The 19,029-nt window shown below is 44.8% G+C and overlaps 1 protein-coding gene across 1 annotated transcript in view; it reads left to right on the top strand.

Moving 5' to 3' along the window:
• Positions 1–19,029, top strand: part of LOC124573711 — a 121,480-nt gene that overhangs the window by 87,893 nt on the left and 14,558 nt on the right. Inside the window, exon 8 of the mRNA XM_047131140.1 lies at positions 1,106–1,283. Within this exon, the coding sequence (XP_046987096.1) occupies positions 1,106–1,283 (178 nt within the window). The remainder of the gene's footprint in view (positions 1–1,105; positions 1,284–19,029) is intronic.

The raw sequence follows: 19,029 nt of genomic DNA, 5'->3' as shown, positions 1-19,029 counted from the left end.
GACTCTACAAGCTTAGATAATTAAGGTATTGCTGCTGCATAATAGCATGAGGAGTGGTGTTCAAGCTTTTCCTCGTGACAGACTCTTTGATTTGGAGAGACCTTACTTCAGAATCAAACTACAAATCATTTCCAGTTTATTTCAGTTTGCAACTACATGTGTTGACTGTGCTTGTTCAACACAAGTTTCAAGTGCTTGTACACACCTGTAGAAAGTTTCATGGCCAGCAGTGTACTTTATAGTTACATGGATTTCAGTAATACTCCCCTGTGGAAGTTTTGATTGGTTGAAAATTTCAGTAAACAAATAATAGCACTTTTTGTAGTATTTTCCAAATGCCAGATTAACAAACTGTGTATCTGCTACACTGAACAGCATGGTTGTGGATTTCTTGTGCTATGCTATTCTTGAAGCAGACACGCCAAGAGTCATACTGTTTAAGAAAATCAGACGATAGGAAAAGTACATCATTGTCAAGAAAGTACATCTCTTAATCACTGTGTAAAGGAAATAATACTGGATTTGAAATCACATTTTTCTAATGAACATTGATGTAAATAAATAAGCTTTCTCATGTTTGGAATTCCTGTCAGATTAAGACAGTGGACCTGACTGACTCAAACCTGATCCCTTGCCTTTCTTTGGTTGTTCTTATATCAGCTGAGCTATCCAGGCATGCATAATGTTGGTGAGTGTGTCAGTCTCCCAGTACCTTTATACTTTTACTTGATGAAGCTTTCTTGGTTTTTCACACTTCAGTTCTATTTTTATATTCTAAGCTTACCCTCATAACTTTTTTTAGTTTTTCATGTGATTATTTCCTTTTCTGTGTTACATTTTGAAAACAGTAGTATCAATTCTAAACATGTGTCTGATGTATAAGGTGCAAGGTTTATATACTGATTTTTATGAATTAGTAACTAAAATAGTTGAAAAATCCAGATGTGATGTGCACATAATAAGTCTTTTACATTATATAATACTTTGTAAATATTTTAGGGGTTTAGCAGGGAGCACTTGCAAAGGGATTACCTTGTTGCATTTTGAGCAATGTCTTTGTAATTGTATATAAATTCATTAACTTGCTCTTTTCATTGTCTATCAGGTACCGGACCCAACAAAATTTGAAGTATTGTTTCAAATGCAGCTTGTACTGATTCCTCAAGTGGCTGTTGGAATAATAATGCTTATAATTTTCCAAGCTTTACTTAGCATTGTGCCTATTGGCAAAGTTGTCAGTGGACCTCTGACTAAGCTTGGGATTTTGAAAATGCGGTGTAATGGTAAGCTATCAAGAAATTTTGGAGAGGACAGCTTCCAAAGTGTGTGTACTTCATTAATGAGCTTTCTCCTGCTAGGATTACTTTTAATACCTGCACTGTTATCTTCAGGGGTATAATCACAGATGAAATCACTTTGATATTTTGCTTTCTTTAAGTCAACAGATTAAGTTCTCAGGTATGCATGTCTAATTTTTTTCTTGGAACCTATCTGTTTATAGTAGTGTGATAGATCAACTGATCAGCATTTCTTAACAAACACCTGTGACACTTTTTCTTCACGGATTTGCTTGGAGCATTATGGGTAGTAGAGGAAACCCAATCAGCAAAAATAATAGGATACCAATTTTCATGATCACTTTTTTGTATCAAACGGTACAGAGTAGTCTTTTCTTTAATTTCTTATCAAATATCTCTCTGTTTAATTTTATAACTCTTCGATTTTAGTATGAGTAGACATACGGAACTTGTGCGATGCATGAATCTGTCAGATAGCTATTTCTGACAGCCACAATGCCTCGATATACAGAAAATCTTATCTTGCAGCTAATTATATAGTTGTAGATTGTGATAGTAGTGTCATTTTAGTGGTATCCTAAATTTCTGCTGTGGGGGGGGATCTGTGGAACACCACAATGTAGTAGACAGTATAATATAGCCTCACCAAGCAAAGGGGCACATTGATTAAGACACTGGACTCCTATTTGGGAGGATAACAGAGCGAATGATCAGCTATCCAGTTTTAGATTTTCTGTGCTGTACCATGAAATTGATATTAAATCCTATCTGACCCTTTCCTTTTTACGTTAAGGCCAGGTTGCCTGTGGTTATAGTCATAATGTCACCATTCCACCTGTCTCCTACTGGTCCCCTGTACACACACACACACACACACACACACACCTTATGAATGACAGTCATTAGGTCCAAACACCCCTGCACCCCCTCTTGACCTGCTAAATATGTCATATTGTATTTACCTGGGCTTTTAATAACGTTGTTATGTCTAAGAATAGTTATGCCAGTTGTTATCATTATGGTAGATGTGAATGTCCAGGTATGTACCTATGGATAAGATACCCTGATCAGCCAGAACATTGTGACCACTGACCTACTGTCAATATAAAGAATGTAACAGTATAATGAAAAGGATAGTTGCTGCTCACAATATAGCAGAGATGCCGAGTCGCAGAAAGGCACAACGAAAAGACTGACAGAAAGTTAACTTTCAACCAAGAAGGCCATTGTCAAAAATACACACACACACACACACACACACACACACACACACACACACACACACACACACACACACACACGCGCGCGCGACCACAGTCTCTGGCGACTGGCTCCAGATGCTAGAAACAGTGGTCATGTGTGAGTTGTGTTAGTAGTGTGTGTGTGTGTGTGTGTATGTTGTCTATGAATTAATAGTATAGAATATTAATAGTATAGTCTTTACGCTTGCCAAAAAACAAAAAATCCCAAAGTAACTGCCAGGGGCCAAGATTAAGTCATTTTAGATACTATCATTGAGAATCCAATCGTGTCAACTACAGAAATGGGCAGAAACTTCCATCTGGCAGTGAGTGGAGTAACTGGCCTCTGACACTTTCCTGTTGCTGGTTTCCATCACCCAAAGCCTGGAATTAAACTAGCCATTACATCTCTTCAGCAAGAATCTCACATAGTCTGCTTGTGTCTGTGTATGTGCGGATGGATATGAGTGTGTGTGCGAGTGTATACCTGTCCTTTTTTCCCCCTAAGGTAAGTCTTTCCGCTCCCGGGATTGGAATGACTCCTTACCCTCTCCCTTAAAACCCACATCCTTTCGTCTTTCCCTCTCCTTCCCTCTTTCCTGATGAGGCAACAGTTTGTTGCGAAAGCGTGAATTTTGTGTGTATGTTTGTGTTTGTTTGTGTGTCTATCGACGTGCCAGCGCTTTCGTTTGGTAAGTCACATCATCTTTGTTTTTAGGAATATGAATGTTGTCTATTTTTGACAAAGGCCTTGTTGGCCGAAAGCTAACTTTCTGACAGTCTTTCTATTATGCCTTTCTGTGGCTCAGCATCTCCGCTATACGGTGAGTAGCAACTATGCTTTTCATTATATTGTTACATTCCATCCTGGATTCTCCATTGTTTGTAGAATGGGAAAGGCGCATTATCTATCTGAGTTTGACCGAGGCCAGATTGTGATGGCGTAGCATGAGAATTTCGGAAACTGCATGACCTGTCAGTTGTTCAAGGAGCACTGTGGTGAGTGTCTTTAACACATTGCGAAGCCAAGCTGCCTCTGGATCACGAGGTCCCGGGTTTGATTCCCGGCTGTGTTGGGGGTTTTCTCTGCCTGTCGACTGGGTGTTTGTGTTGTCCTCATCGTTTCATCATCATCATCATCATCATCATCATCATCATTATCATCATTTGTGACAGTGGCTGGATCTGAATAAAAATTAGAGTGTGTAAAAATTATGAATTTGTACAGGTGCTGATGACTGCGCAGTTGAGTGTCCCACAAACCAATCATAATCATCATCATCATCATCATCATCGAGAAGGCAAGGTGAAACTATGTCCAGACGCAATGTGTTTGGGCAGGCACTCCTCATTACAGGTGTTAGATGTTGTAGGCTGGTAAAACAGGACAGACGGCAAACTGTAGTCGAACTAACATCAGCCTTTAATGCCAGGCAGAGTACCAGTATGCCTGAACACACAGTGCGTCAAACGCCTCCGCAGCCGATGACCCATGCATGTGCCAGTGTGAACACCAAGACATGGGCAACTATGACTGAAATGGGCACATGACCATTGGCACTGGACGTTGATGCAGTGGTAGGGCGTTGCATGGTCTGATGAATCCTGATACCTTTTTCATCATGCCAATGGGAGGATGCAAATCCATCTTCTTCCAGGGTAACAACTTGACACCAGTGCTGTAGGATAGAGACAAGCTTTTAGCGGCTTCATTGTGCTCTGGGGAACATTCATTTGGTCATCCATGGGTCCAGTGGAATTCGTGCAAGGCACCAAGATGGTGAAGGAGTATCGTACATTGGTTCCAGACCACGTACAACCCTTCATGGCGTCATGTTTCCCAACTGCAGTGGCATTTCTCAACAAGAATATGTGCCATGTCCAGAGGCCAGGAGTGTGATAGAGTGGTTTGAGGAACACAAAGGTGAGTTCCAATTGATGTGCTGGCTGCCCAACTCACCAGATCAGAACCCTATTGAACACATCTGGGCTGTGATTGAAAGAGGCATCAGAGCTCATCACACCCCATCTCTTCCCAGAATTTACGAGGATTAGCCAACTTGTGTGTGTGTGTGTGTGTGTGTGTGTGTGTGTGTGTGTGTGTGTGTGTGTGTGTGTATGTGTGTGTGTGCGTGCGCGTGCATGTGCGCCCAGATGTGACACCAACTCCCTCCAGCAATCTTTCAGGGCCTCACTGCTTCCATGTTCCATGCCATGATGCATCTCCACTGTTATCTGTGCCAAAGGTGGACATACTGCCTATTAGGTAAATTTTCATAAATGTTCTGGCTGATCAGTGTAAGTTTAATGATTAAGTATGGCAGGCAGGCAGGCACAGCGTGGATACTTGTTTCTGGATTTGGGCTTCAGCACTACATATAACAACAAGACTATTTATATTATGACTGTAGCACAACTCAACAAACTGAAAGTGTTCTAAGAACAAAACTGCTCATAGCACAGTAAATGGTAGTTTTCATTAATCATCAAAATTAGTGTCAGCTGTGGTGCTCAACCTGATCAGAGAAGTACCTAATAAAATTTCTTGTTGTAATTGACAAACCTCTAAAGGGAATCAATGAAGGGATGAATACCGTTAATAGATAAGTCCTTCTAATTATTTCGCTAAATATTTCTGGCATCATTTACTTCATATTCAATTGTAGTGTATATAACCCTAATTGATGCATGAATTCTGCATATAATGAGATGATGGTTCACCTACTTGTTTTCTGAACCTCTTAAATGTGCATGTGTGTCCACCAGAAAGTTGTGATATTGTCACAACTATATACCAGTGTTAATGAAGCAGATTACTGACAAAAGGAAATATCCACAGTTGTCAGGGTGTTACACAGAGCATGAAGAGTCAATGATAATTATTTATCCAATGCTCAACCCACTGTTGCTATAGATCTATAGTATTTTGTTCAGCAAGACCTTCGTACTTGAAAAGAATATATGAAGATAGAAACTTTGGGTGACTTTTAACTTGCACTTTACATCTAAAACTGTTTATGTTGTTGGCAGTAGAGATGTCCCTAGTGCAGCTAGCGTATTTGTTACTCGGTGAGCTGCAAGGTGAGAGTGTAGTAACACAGCAATAACAAGTGTTTGCATTCTCTGTATTCTACCTCCACAATCTAAAATAGCTTTTGGTGACAATTGTCTGTAATTTCATCTGTGGATAGTCCTCCTTGCTGGGATTTATGAGTAAATATGATCTGCACAAGTGCGTTATTCCTGTATTGCAGTAAAAGATTTCTTCAAGTATTATTACCTTTGAATTATGTCAGCAGCTCTATCAGGATGATTATTTCAATGGGGAGGTGTTCTTTTCAAATCATTGTGAATATAGGGTTGTTTGATCACTTGTATTCCAGAAACAATTGGTGTCTTGGAAGCAACTGTAAAAGTGTGGGTAAGAAGATATCAGCAAGAGGGTGAAGGAAGTCTTTACGCTTGCCAAAAAAACAAAAAATCCCAAAGTAACTGCCAGGGGCCAAGATTAAGTCATTTTAGATACTATCATTGAGAATCCAATTGTGTCAACTACAGAAATGGGCAGAAATTTCCATCTGGCAGTGAGTGAAGTAACTGGCCTCTGACACTTTCATGTTGCTGGTTTCCATCACCCAAAGCCTGGAATTAAACTGGCCATTACATCTCTTCAGCAAGAATCTCACATAGTGTTTGACCTCCAGTTCCTCCCAGCTGGTAAAGACTTTTAGGACATTGTAGTATGGTTTGACAGAAATGTTTCATATTTTTATACTCATCTGGGCCTGCTGTATCGCATGTTCAGGTATGTTATTTCGTGTTCATGTGAGAATGACAGACCATCTCTGAGGACCTGATAACACTCACTTTCCTCCAAATTGCTAAGTGGTCATAGTGCAAAGTAGAAGGATAAGCTTTTCTGTTTGGGATTGACTGCCTAAATTTCATCAAGGATGGATGTGGAGGAATGCACCCATATGTTAGAAGAGTGTATGTTATCATTTGTCCCTGATTGTTTGAGACAGTGATCTGCAGCAAGTTTGTACTAGTGGTATTCTTTGGAATAGTGTTCTTTTATATGTGGTAGAGTGTTAGGACATGTCAAAATATTTGTAGCTGTGTATAGTTCAGAATTACTTTCGTAGCTATTAAGGTGGTAATGGGGAGAGGCCCACGAGGAAGGCATGACCTACATTCAACCTGTCCCATGAGCTGTCCCTGTAGCTACAGCAACCACTTTCAGTTGCCAGATTTTCAACCCCCACCATTATAACACTTCGTGCTTGTATTATGTGGTAGTGCCAGGCAGTTTGCTATCTTGTGGGATTGTTCGTAGTGCACTGAGATTTTGTTTCCCTTGTCTAACAGTTGTTATCTGTTGTTACACTGCTGTGAGATGCTGAAAAATCTCGGAAGCGAATTCATCAAATGTTAAATGTAAGTACACTCTGAGAAAGGCGCCTTGCGACAGTTGCTGAAACGTTGGAATGACCTGCATTCAACCTGTCCCATGAGCTGTCCCTGTAGCTACAGCAACCACTTTCAGTTGCCAGATTTTCAACCCCCACCATTATAACACTTCGTGCTTGTATTATGTGGTAGTGCCAGGCAGTTTGCTATCTTGTGGGATTGTTCGTAGTGCACTGAGATTTTGTTTCCCTTGTCTAACAGTTGTTATCTGTTGTTACACTGCTGTGAGATGCTGAAAAATCTCGGAAGCGAATTCATCAAATGTTAAATGTAAGTACACTCTGAGAAAGGCGCCTTGCGACAGTTGCTGAAACGTTGGAATTTTATAGTTGACAATGAGGTCTCAAACCCAGAATAATTTTACTGACTGTCTCATCAAATGTTGTTGGGGGGGAAGTGTTGAATGTCACTCTCTTGGCTTGGAGATTGCCGTATGAGGTCAGTTGAGAGAAAGGGTTTGTGTGTTATGTGCCTGCACCATCAACATTTGTTTTTGATAATGCTCTCATCCATTGTGTTGTTATGGACAAGATGCCTACCATGCCAGAGCCAAAGTAGGAGTCGACTAGCCTTTGTGTCATCAACACTTGAAGTAAGTGTTAAAATCTAAAAGGCTCTGATATCCTGCCATAAAACACAGATCCCCATATGCTAAATCGACAAGCTGGCAAAAACATACTGGCCGTACAGTAACTAGTCTGCCATGTTGTCATAGCCATTTCAACCCAATAGAATTTATACAGACACATATTAAAGATTACATTTCCAGCAATTAAAAAATTCTGTCTGCAGTCGAGGCCCTCTGCATTGAAGCTGTTAGGAAAGTCACCCCTGATGACTGGAAGAAAGTAGTCAAGTCACACACAGCACATCATGGAAAAGCGAGGCAGGATGAAATTAATAAAAGTAAAATAAGTGTTCATTATTGGAAACGATCATGTTGCTAAACAACAGCAGTGACAGTGTCACTTCAGATGTCTACAATAGTGATGAGAGTAACATTAGTAGAATTTTTCATTGTCATAAAAATTTTGCACAGACATATTCAGCTGGTGTGTGTGTGTGTGTGTGTGTGTGTGTGTGTGTGTGTGTTGTGGGGTGGGGGCTGGGTTAAGTACCTGTTGCAACAGTGTCAAGATGAGTTGAGTGTTCATTGACCTCGTTGCAGGTCAGGAAAGCGTTGCAGCATGGTTTCCAGGGCAGCTGGTATATAGAGCTGGGTTGCTGGCCATTGCAGATTCAGAGAGGCAGTAAGTTTATTGATCAGAATTTGTGCAGCAATCAAAGGCTTTGTCTTGCTGCAGTTAGTGTTCAGCGCTATGACTGGTCCTGGATGGTGGTGCTTTCTTAGCTCAGCACACTGCAGCAGGATGCAGCCAGTGCACAGAGCTGCCAGGCCAGACTTGCATGTCATAGTGTAGAAGCCAAGTCAGCTCCTTGACAGGAGCACCGTTTCACACACATGTGTGACCAGTCAACAGCTTGTGGTGGGGCTGGTGCAGGAGGCACTCAAGCCAACTGTTGACCAAGGACCCACGATGAAGGATGCAGTGTGAGCAGTCCACGGATGCAAGCCTGCGGCAGCAGAGCGTGTACACGCAGAGTAGGTGGCAGTTCAGCAGCAAGCAGGTGCAGGTGGTGGCTGAGTGTGGGTTGCAAACCATGGACCCCCAGATAGGTGCCCACAAGTTCATTAAAGTCGGCCAGTAAATGGCTCCCAACTGGAAGGCACCATTTCAGCTTCTGGCAGCAAAAGGACAAGGCCCAGCATACAGGTCAGCATCTCATGGAGGCAGTATCAAGAAGTAGATTGAATAACCCACATTGGGTCAATGACTGGTGGGAGTTGTACTTCTCAGAGCTGGCTGCACACAATTACAGATACTTCATAGCTTGAGTGGGTGATATTTATGGCCGTTCGACCTGCCCTGTAGTGGTAGTACATCAGTTTTTACTCTAAAGACCATGGCAGTGACACAGAGCCATATGTGGACAGGGTGTAATCCAGCTGACCACTGCGACAGTCTGGCCCTCATCCTGTTTGTGTTGACAATGTTCCAGCCTCAGCAGCAGGCTGCGGGGCTAGTCGAAAGGCACCCAGACTTGCTTTGGTGCCAGGGCAGAGACTAAACCCTCGCAATACCAAGAGGGGGGGGGGGGGGGGCGGTACTTTATGCCCACCTTTTGAAAATATTGAAATCTACTCAGGTACTTTATTTTTTCAAGTTTTGTAAAAATATTTATTGTGTTTATGAAGTGTTCTTCCAGATTCTATGATTGTTTTATGTTTTTTGTTTAAGCTTAATCAGAAAATTTAAATTTAAGAGAGGTGGTCATAAAGTCTCCCCCCACTTGGTAGTAGATGTGACTTCCCACAATGGTCATCTTACTCCACAAATAATAGCATTACATGACCTTAGAACAAATGGACATTATATTTCTCTTGGTTGACAGCAGCAATGGTCTCAACAATAATTTCTTTCCCTTTGGTTCTGTATTGTTTCCTGTTCAATGGTACTTAGTCCAGTGTTAGATACAACTCTGATTGAAAATGTATCGACAGTCACTTACTGACAGAGAAATATCACAGATTTTGGAAGAATCTACAGATTCTCAAATTGAATTTGATGAAACTGAAGATGTTGTGAGTGAACCTAAAGAGGAATGTCTTGTGCACAAAGATGTGGACAGTGATAGAGTACCTACAGATGCTGAAGATGATACCTGGGCATCTGAAACTGATGATGACACAGCTTTTGAGGTTAGTGACAAGTATATGACAAGTACTGGAAAAATTTATAGCTTGAAACCTCCTCACATTAGAAGATGAGTAGCACAAAATGATGTGTTGGTAAATGTGCCAACACCTTGTAGATAGAGGAGGCCTAAATGCACGCTATATAACGCAGACGGGCGTGAATTCTGGAACAGGATAAGTATGCAGCTCCTCGAATACTTATCTTTTATTCTTCGATGTGAATACAGCATTCTTGATGAGACATTTCATACGATAACTATCAAACTATGTAAGGCTAATGGCGCCTTGCTAGGTCGTAGCCATGAACTTAGCTGAAGGCTATTCTAACTGTCTCTCGGCAAATGAGAGAAAGGCTTCGTCAGTGTAGTCGCTAGCAAAGTCGTCGTACAACTGGGGCGAGTGCTAGTCCGTATCTCGAGACCTGCCTTGTGGTGGCGCTCGGTCTGCGATCACACAGTGGCGACACGCGGGTCCGACATGTACTAAATGGACCGCGGCCGATTTAAGCTACCACCTAGCAAGTGTGGTGTCTGGCGGTGACACCACATTCCTCCCCCGCAAATCGGCGAACGGTCGTGTTATAAGGCTTCCGCCCGCCGTGGGGAGGACCCCATGTTGACGTATGCGATGAGGTGGGGAGCCTAACAACAGGCGAGGCTGTGCCACCCGCACCTGGCCATTCGGTCCGAGGGGAGCTAGGAAACGCCTGAAAACCTAGTCCAGGGTGCACGTCAACATGCGGCGTATGCGCCCGTAAAGAGACAGGAGGGGCCGAAGGGTCAACCTCCATTGCGTCGGGGTATCCGACGCGTGAAGACGCCATGTGGTCCGGAGAGGGCAAGAGTTCCATGGCGGAGGACGGCTGGTCACGGGAAGCGATCGGCGGCGCGTGACCCAGGGAGGCGCTTGGCGGCTGCAGCGAAGCATCGAATGCGGGCGGCGGCGGCGGGAGAACAGGCGGCGGCGGCAGCGGCGCGTCACCATGGGGCAAAATGGAAGGCATCGTCGGTAACACCTGGGGATGAGGCGAGCCAGTAGATGGGTCCCCAGGGCGCTGACCGGACGGCACCGTCGCTGAAAGCAGACGGCGAGCGGCAGAACCCGTGCGACGACAGAGGCGCAGCTGATTGAGATGCCGACGCACCTCACCAGAGGCCCCCAAAACCAAATACATCGCGCGGCCGAGGCAGCGAAGAATGCGCCCTGCGAGCCAACGCCGTGAACCTCGATAGTTGCGATAAAATACAACGTCGCCTGGAGCAAAAGCAGAAGTCTGCCGCTGCACAGGAACCTGATGCGGCAGGTGCAGCAAAGACATCAAGGTTCGATGAGGACGACCGTGGAGCAACTCAACTGGCGAGCGACCATCTCGAGGCTGAGAGCGATACGACGACAAAAAGGGCAACAACGCGTCCTCCCGAGAATGCGACTCTTTCAACTTTAACATCTGTGACTTGAAAGTCCGGACCAATCGTTCAGCGGCACCGTTGGACTGAGGCGAAAACGGCGCGGATGTCAGATGTTGATTACCATTGGCCTGGCAGAATGACTGAAATTCTGCGGACATGAATTGTGGGCCATTGTCGGAAACAATAGTCTGCGGAAGACCTTCAATGCAAAAGATGGCAGACAACGCTTGGATGGTGGCAGAGGACGTCGTGGAAGACATTCGGACAACAAAAGGAAAATTACTGAAGGCATCTACCAGAACCAACCATCGAGCATTCCAGAATGGACCAGCAAAATCGATGTGCAAGCGTTGCCAAGGGGAAGTGGCTTTTGGCCATGCAAAGACTTTCCGCGGCGGTGCGGATTGTTGTTCGGCACACGCCAAGCAAGAAGAACAGATAGTCGTAATCGCAACATCGATTCCGAACCAAGTACAGTGCTGACGAGCAAGTTGTTTCGTTCGCACTATACCCCAATGTCCTTGGTGAAGAAGCCGTAAAACAGAGGACTGTAACGAACGTGGGACCACAACTCTGGACTGATCATTATCAGAACGCAACAACAAAACACCACGTCGTACAAAAAGTCTCTCCTTATGAGCAAAAAATCGGCGAACCAACGGATCCTCGATCCGAGACTTTGACAAAGGCCATTGCGTAGCAACAAAACGCAAAACGGTAGCAAGGACCGGGTCAGCAGCTGTGGCTGTAGCTACTCGACGAAAATCAATCGGAAACGATTCGACCACTTCATCGGTTTCCGAATCAATGAACATGCAAGCAAGTTCGGAAGAATCGAATGCTTTATCCTCAGCAACAGGCAAACGGGACAACGCATCGGCGTTTCCGTGCTTAGCAGTGGACCGATACAAGATATCGTAGCGGTACTGCGAGAGGAAAATAGACCAGCGAATGAATTTCTGCGCTGTACGTGGAGGTACAGGCTTGTTCGGATGAAAAAGCGACGTCAAAGGTTTGTGGTCTGTGATGATGGTAAAGTGACGACCATACAAGAAATCATGGTACTTAGTAACACCAAACACGAGAGCCAAAGCTTCTTTCTCTATCTGTGAGTAATTTCTTTGCGCAGACAAGTGCAATTTTGACGCAAAGGCAATATGGCGCTCATATGAGCCAACTTTGTGTGCAAGCACAGCACCGATCCCGAAATCCGATGCATCTACCATCAACAAAAGGGGTTTCTGGGGATCGAATGGCGGAAGGCAAGTATTTGAAAGCAACGCCGATTTCAACTGGCGAAAGGCGCGTTTGCATTCCGTCGTCCAGACGAACGGAACACCTGTACGGCGTAAGCGATGAAGCGGAGCTGAAATCGAAAAGGCATTGCGCACATTCACGCACACCTTGTGATGCGAAATCGTTTAATGTTCTTGCGACCTCATCACGCAATGCGTGGGGAACATTGCGCTCTCGGAAAAATTTCGGTTGCGCGTTTACTTTCAGTTCCAAATGTGCTTCATAGTTCTTAGCGCAACCAAGGCCCGGTGCAATTATGTCTGCAAATTCTTCACACAGACGAGAAACACTGTCTGAAGGCACAGTCTGATTCACTGATAGGACCTGATTTACAATAGACAAGTTAAACAACTGAAATAAATCTAAACCAAACAAGTTCACTGCAGTAGAGGAACGAAGAACGTAACATGACAAGTTTTGTTTGTCCCTTGTATGTTGCAAGAAGAGTGCACTGTCCTAACACAGGGATGAGCTGTCCTGAATAACTTTTTAACTGAACATGTGCGGCACGCAACGGAGCTTTGCCCAGTTGTTTGTACGTGTCGTGATTGAGCAATGAAACTGCAGCTCCGGTATCGAGCTGGAATGGTATGACCTTGCCATTAAAGTCCAATTCTACAAAAAGTTTATTGTCCTGCTGACGACAAGAGCGACTGTTTTGTGCAATTTGAACAGACACTGGTACAGAATCACTTGCTAATTGACGTGATTTCCGGCAACGTCGACGCACACTTTTAGTGGGACGAACACAGTCACTGTTAGAAAGAGTGGCACTGGGCGGAGTGGAGTTACCTACATGAATGTCCATGGGGGAAGGTCCACGAGCCTGAGTGTCCTTGGTTCGATTCCGGCGCGAAGCAAAAGGCCTGGAATTGTTGTGATTGTCTGATCTGAGCTTTTTCTGGCAAACACTTTGAACATGTCCTTTCTTTTGACAGAAAAAGCAAATAGCTTGGCGTGACAGGCAATTTTCACGCGAATGTCTAGTAGCACACCGCGGGCATGATTTCACTGCATTTGTGTGCTGGCGCGGCACAACTGGTTTATAGCGTGGCGGCAGCTGTGCTGACGTGTGCGAGGGCAGTTTACCGGGCCGTGCTGCGCGCCCGGCGGGCCGGTTAATGTTACACACGGCTGGCGAAGTTGCAAATGATTCCTGAGCAAAGTCAAGCGTGTCTTGTCTATCCAATATGTCTATCACTTGTTGAAGGGAGGGATTAACTAGTTTCAAAATCTGTTCCCGTATGCGAACATCAGAAACGTTCTGTGAAATTGCATCACGTACCATTGTATCTGAATAAGGAAGGCCACAGTCACATTCAAACGCACAATCCCTAGTAAGGCCTTGCAAAGTTGCAACCCACTCCCGATTAGTTTGACCGGCCGTACGTTTTGTATGAAAGAACGTATACCTTTTTGCAACTATATTAACTGTTTCCTTGAAATAGGCGTCCAATGCCGACAAAATTTCTTCGTAGGACAGAGTTGCTACGTCGCGTCGGGGAAACCATTTCACTATCACACGGTACGTTTGCACGCCTACACACGCCAATAAATGAGGCTGCCGCTCGTTACCTTGAATTCTGTAGGCGGCGAGATGAAATCCAAACTGGCGTGACCATTCCGTCCAGGATTCCACGTCTGGGTCGTAGGGCCTAAAAGGCGGTGCAACTGCATGTTGTGGCTGCGGGAGCGATGAAGCGGCGGCCGCCGCATCGGTTTGAATGGCACGTTGACCCTGGACGAGCTGTCCAAGGGCATGCAATAACGCCTGCATCTGCTGATTCTGCAAGCGATAAAATTCGGACAGTACATCTGGAGATTGTGGCGAAGCCATGACACAAGTAAATGTAAGCAATTAGAAAGAGCAAGACCCTTTCCCTCGTCGCCAATGATGTGTTGGTAAATGTGCCAACACCTTGTAGATAGAGGAGGCCTAAATGCACGCTATCTAACGCAGACGGGCGTGAATTCTGGAACAGGATAAGTAGTGAATTCTCATAAGAAAAGTATGCAGCTCCTCGAATACTTATCTTTTATTCTTTGATGTGAACAACAGCATTCTTGATGAGACATTTCATACGATAACTATCAAACTATGTAAGGCTAATGGCGCCTTGCTAGGTCGTAGCCATGAACTTAGCTGAAGGCTATTCTAACTGTCTCTCGGCAAATGAGAGAAAGGCTTCGTCAGTGTAGTCGCTAGCAAAGTCGTCGTACAACTGGGGCGAGTGCTAGTCCGTATCTCGAGACCTGCCTTGTGGTGGCGCTCGGTCTGCGATCACACAGTGGTGACATGCGGGTCCGACATGTACTAAATGGACCGCGGCCAATTTAAGTTACCACCTAGCAAGTGTGGTGTCTGGCGGTGACACCACACAAAACATAGTGACAGAAAGAGAAGGCATAGGGGACGTAAGTAAAGTAGAACAACAAGAGAATCATTTGAAAAGTTTTTGTCTCCAGAAATTGTCACCATCATAATAAAGCATACCAATGAAGAGGCATTGAGGCAGAAAATATCCAAGACACACAGACTTGAATTCATGGCATATGTAGGGCTACTTATTATGGGGAACGAAAACAACAGTAAGTCATCTGTTACAGATTTATGGTCCTACACTTTAGGAAGATTTGTTTATACTGCTACCATGAGCCGAACCAGATTCCAGCAGCTTACTAAAATAGTAAGATTTGATGACTGAGAGTCGCAAAGCGATTGCAGAAAACGTGGTAAGTTTGCTGCAATACGAGAAGTTTTTGATAAAATGAATGAATTACTGCCAAAATATTATTCTTTTGGGATGCACACTGTTATTGATGAAATGTTGTTATTGTTCTGTGGCAGGTGTCTGTTCAAAATCTTCTTGAAGGAAAAACCCGGTAAATACAATATACTTATACACATGCTCACAGCGCTAAAACTACACTCATGCTCATACACTCCTGGAAATTGAAATAAGAACACCGTGAATTCATTGTCCCAGGAAGGGGAAACTTTATTGACACATTCCTGGGGTCAGATACATCACATGATCACACTGACAGAACCACAGGCACATAGACACAGGCAACAGAGCATGCACAATGTCGGCACTAGTACAGTGTATATCCACCTTTCGCAGCAATGCAGGCTGCTATTCTCCCATGGAGACGATCGTAGAGATGCTGGATGTAGTCCTGTGGAACGGCTTGCCATGCCATTTCCACCTGGCGCCTCAGTTGGACCAGCGTTCATGCTGGACGTGCAGACCGCGTGAGACGACGCTTCATCCAGTCCCAAACATGCTCAATGGGGGACAGATCCGGAGATCTTGCTGGCCAGGGTAGTTGACTTACACCTTCTAGAGCACGTCGGGTGGCACGGGATACATGCGGACGTGCATTGTCCTGTTGGAACAGCAAGTTCCCTTGCCGGTCTAGGAATGGTAGAACGATGGGTTCGATGACGGTTTGGATGTACCGTGCACTATTCAGTGTCCCCTCGACCATCACCAGTGGTGTACGGCCAGTGTAGGAGATCGCTCCCCACACCATGATGCCGGGTGTTGGCCCTGTGTGCCTCGGTCGTATGCAGTCCTGATTGTGGCGCTCACCTGCACGGCGCCAAACACGCATACGACCATCATTGGCACCAAGGCAGAAGCGACTCTCATCGCTGAAGACGACACGTCTCCATTCTTCCCTCCATTCACGCCTGCCGCGACACCACTGGAGGCGGGCTGCACGATGTTGGGGCGTGAGCGGAAGACGGCCTAACGGTGTGCGGGACCGTAGCCCAGCTTCATGGAGACGGTTGCGAATGGTCCTCGCCGATACCCCAGGAGCAACAGTGTCCCTAATTTGCTGGGAAGTGGCGGTGCGGTCCCCTACGGCACTGCGTAGGATCCTACGGTCTTGGCGTGCATCCGTGTGTCGCTGCGGTCCGGTCCCAGGTCGACGGGCACGTGCACCTTCCGCCGACCACTGGCGACAACATCGATGTACTGTGGAGACCTCACGCCCCACGTGTTAAGCAATTCGGCGGTACGTCCACCCGGCCTCCCGCATGCCCACTATACGCCCTCGCTCAAAGTCCGTCAACTGCACATACGGTTCACGTCCACGCTGTCGCGGCATGCTACCAGTGTTAAAGACTGCGATGGAGCTCTGTATGCCACGGCAAACTGGCTGACACTGACGGCGGCAGTGCACAAATGCTGCGCAGCTAGCGCCATTCGACGGCCAACACCGCGGTTCCTGGTGTGTCCGCTGTGCCGTGCGTGTGATCATTGCTTGTACAGCCCTCTCGCAGTGTCCGGAGCAAGTATGGTGGGTCTGACACACCGGTGTCAATGTGTTCTTTTTTCCATTTCCAGGAGTGTAGATTAAGGATAATTGCAGAATGTGGTGCTACACAATGTGGCACTACACAAAACTGGCACTAATAGCATAGGCACATAGGGAACACACATGGCACAGACCTGTAAGTCCACGGTATTGGTGATAAGATGAGAAAACCGTCCCGAAACATGTGCTACAAAACGCCACTGTTTCCTGCCCATGAATTGCGAGTGTTAAGGTTCTAGTTGAAAAATTTGGGGACAGCTTTCTGCTCACTTGGCCACAGTTTACAGGCACTGGTTTGAAAGGCAATGGCACATTACGGCTCCCATCTTTTGAAGATTTAGTCCAACAGATCATTGACTGGGATAATTTTTGAAAATCACGTAGAATACATCTTTACATTTTCACATGTATGCACATTTTTATTCAGGTTTCTCTTTTGCTACTGCAGCCTGAATCACAGTGTCCAATGACTAATTCTTACAAGGGAACCTCCCCATCGCACCCCCCTCACATTTAGTTATAAGTTGGCACAGTGGATAGGCCTTGATAAACTGAACACAGATAAAGTGAGAAAACAGGAAGAAGTTGTGTGGAACTGTGAAAAAATAAGCAAAATATACAAACTGAGTAGTCAATGGGCCACATAAGCACCATAATGGACTATGAGAGATTAGGAGTGCCGTGGTCCCGTGGTAGCACGAGCAGCTGGAAAACGAGAGGTTCTTGGTTCAAGTCTTCCCTCGACTGAAAATTTTACTTTCTTTATTTTTGCATAGTTATTATCTGTCCATTCGTTCATTGACATCTCTGTTCACTGTAATAAGTTTAGTGTCTGTGTTTTGTGACCGCATCGCAAAACCGTGCGATTAGTAGACGAAAGGACGTGCCTCTCCAATGGTAACAGAAAACATTTGTCGCAAGGTCATAGGTCAACCGATTCCTCCACAGGAAAACACATCTGATATATTCTATACGACGCTGGTGACAGCATGTGCGTCACATGACAGGAATATATTGTCGACCCACCTAACTTGTACACTTGGCGAATGGGTAAAAAGATTCTTCTACCTTGCCCGATTTAGGTTTTCTTGTGGATGTGATAATCACTCCCAAAAAAGTGATGAAAACATAAGAGTTTGTCACATAAACTGAAAATAAAAAATTAAACTTTTCACTCGATAGAAGATTTGAACCTAGGACCTTTCGTTCCGCAGCTGCTCATGTTACCACAAGACCACAGCGCTCCTGTGTTCCTATCGTCCTTAGTGTTGCCTATCTTCCCTTGAACTACTCAGTTTGTATATTTTGCTTATTTTTTCACAGTTCCACACAACTTCTTCCTGTTTTCGCAATTGATCTGTGTTCAGTTTTTCAAGGCCTATCCACTGTGCCAACTTATAACTAAATCTGAGGGGGGTCCGATGGGGAGGTTCCCTTGTTAGTAAGGGCGACTCACTCAGTTGTCACATGGTGTACAGGGAGTTTGGAAGGGTGAGCAGTTTTCTACCATAAATGGATACAGGCTGCACAGATGAGAGTCAGAATCCAGACTGTACCTGAGGCTGAAATTCTTATTACCTGAGTTTGTGATGGTAAATTACTGTGTAATTGTTGCACATGCTGAAGCAGCTATTAGCTCATCCAGATGGTTAAGGAGGTTGGGTGCTAAGGTACTGTTTACGAAGTTCAAATTTTGGGGGAGGTAATATATCTGGTTTCTCAGGCCAGTGTAATAGAGGACATGTTATGTTTAAAATTGTAGTTCCTGTTATGATAGCTAGAAGATAGAAAGTTGGTCTTGAACTATCACATATTGTACTGTTTACCAATATGCTGCCACCTTGCAGCTTCAACCATTCTGTACCCTTAGGTCATCCCTGCTTGTAACAATTCGCAATAACTGCTGTTGGATTGTATAAGCGACTTGCTTTTTAGAAATAGGGTTGTGGTGCCAGAATGGGCATATGGTGGCTTGCTCTTGCTGGCAACGCCAAAGCTCACATAGCAATATTAGCACATGGTTTTCCCGCCTTGCTTCCCATGCTGTTCTTCATGGGCCTTGTGTTTTCGCTGGTGGCCTTTTGAATTTTTCTCTTCTAATAGCATGATAAATTTGGTCATTGTAGTGGATGGCTTATCGTGGTTATTGTTCGCTGTAGAGATATTGAGAGTACTGGTAGCCTTGAAAGTTTTACTTGCTCTATGTTTAATGTCTCTGAAATTTTTAA

Source organism: Schistocerca americana, unplaced genomic scaffold, assembly GCF_021461395.2.
Source record: "Schistocerca americana isolate TAMUIC-IGC-003095 unplaced genomic scaffold, iqSchAmer2.1 HiC_scaffold_187, whole genome shotgun sequence".
NCBI lineage: Eukaryota > Metazoa > Arthropoda > Insecta > Orthoptera > Acrididae > Schistocerca > Schistocerca americana.
This window is presented reverse-complemented; position numbering and strand designations above follow the sequence as displayed.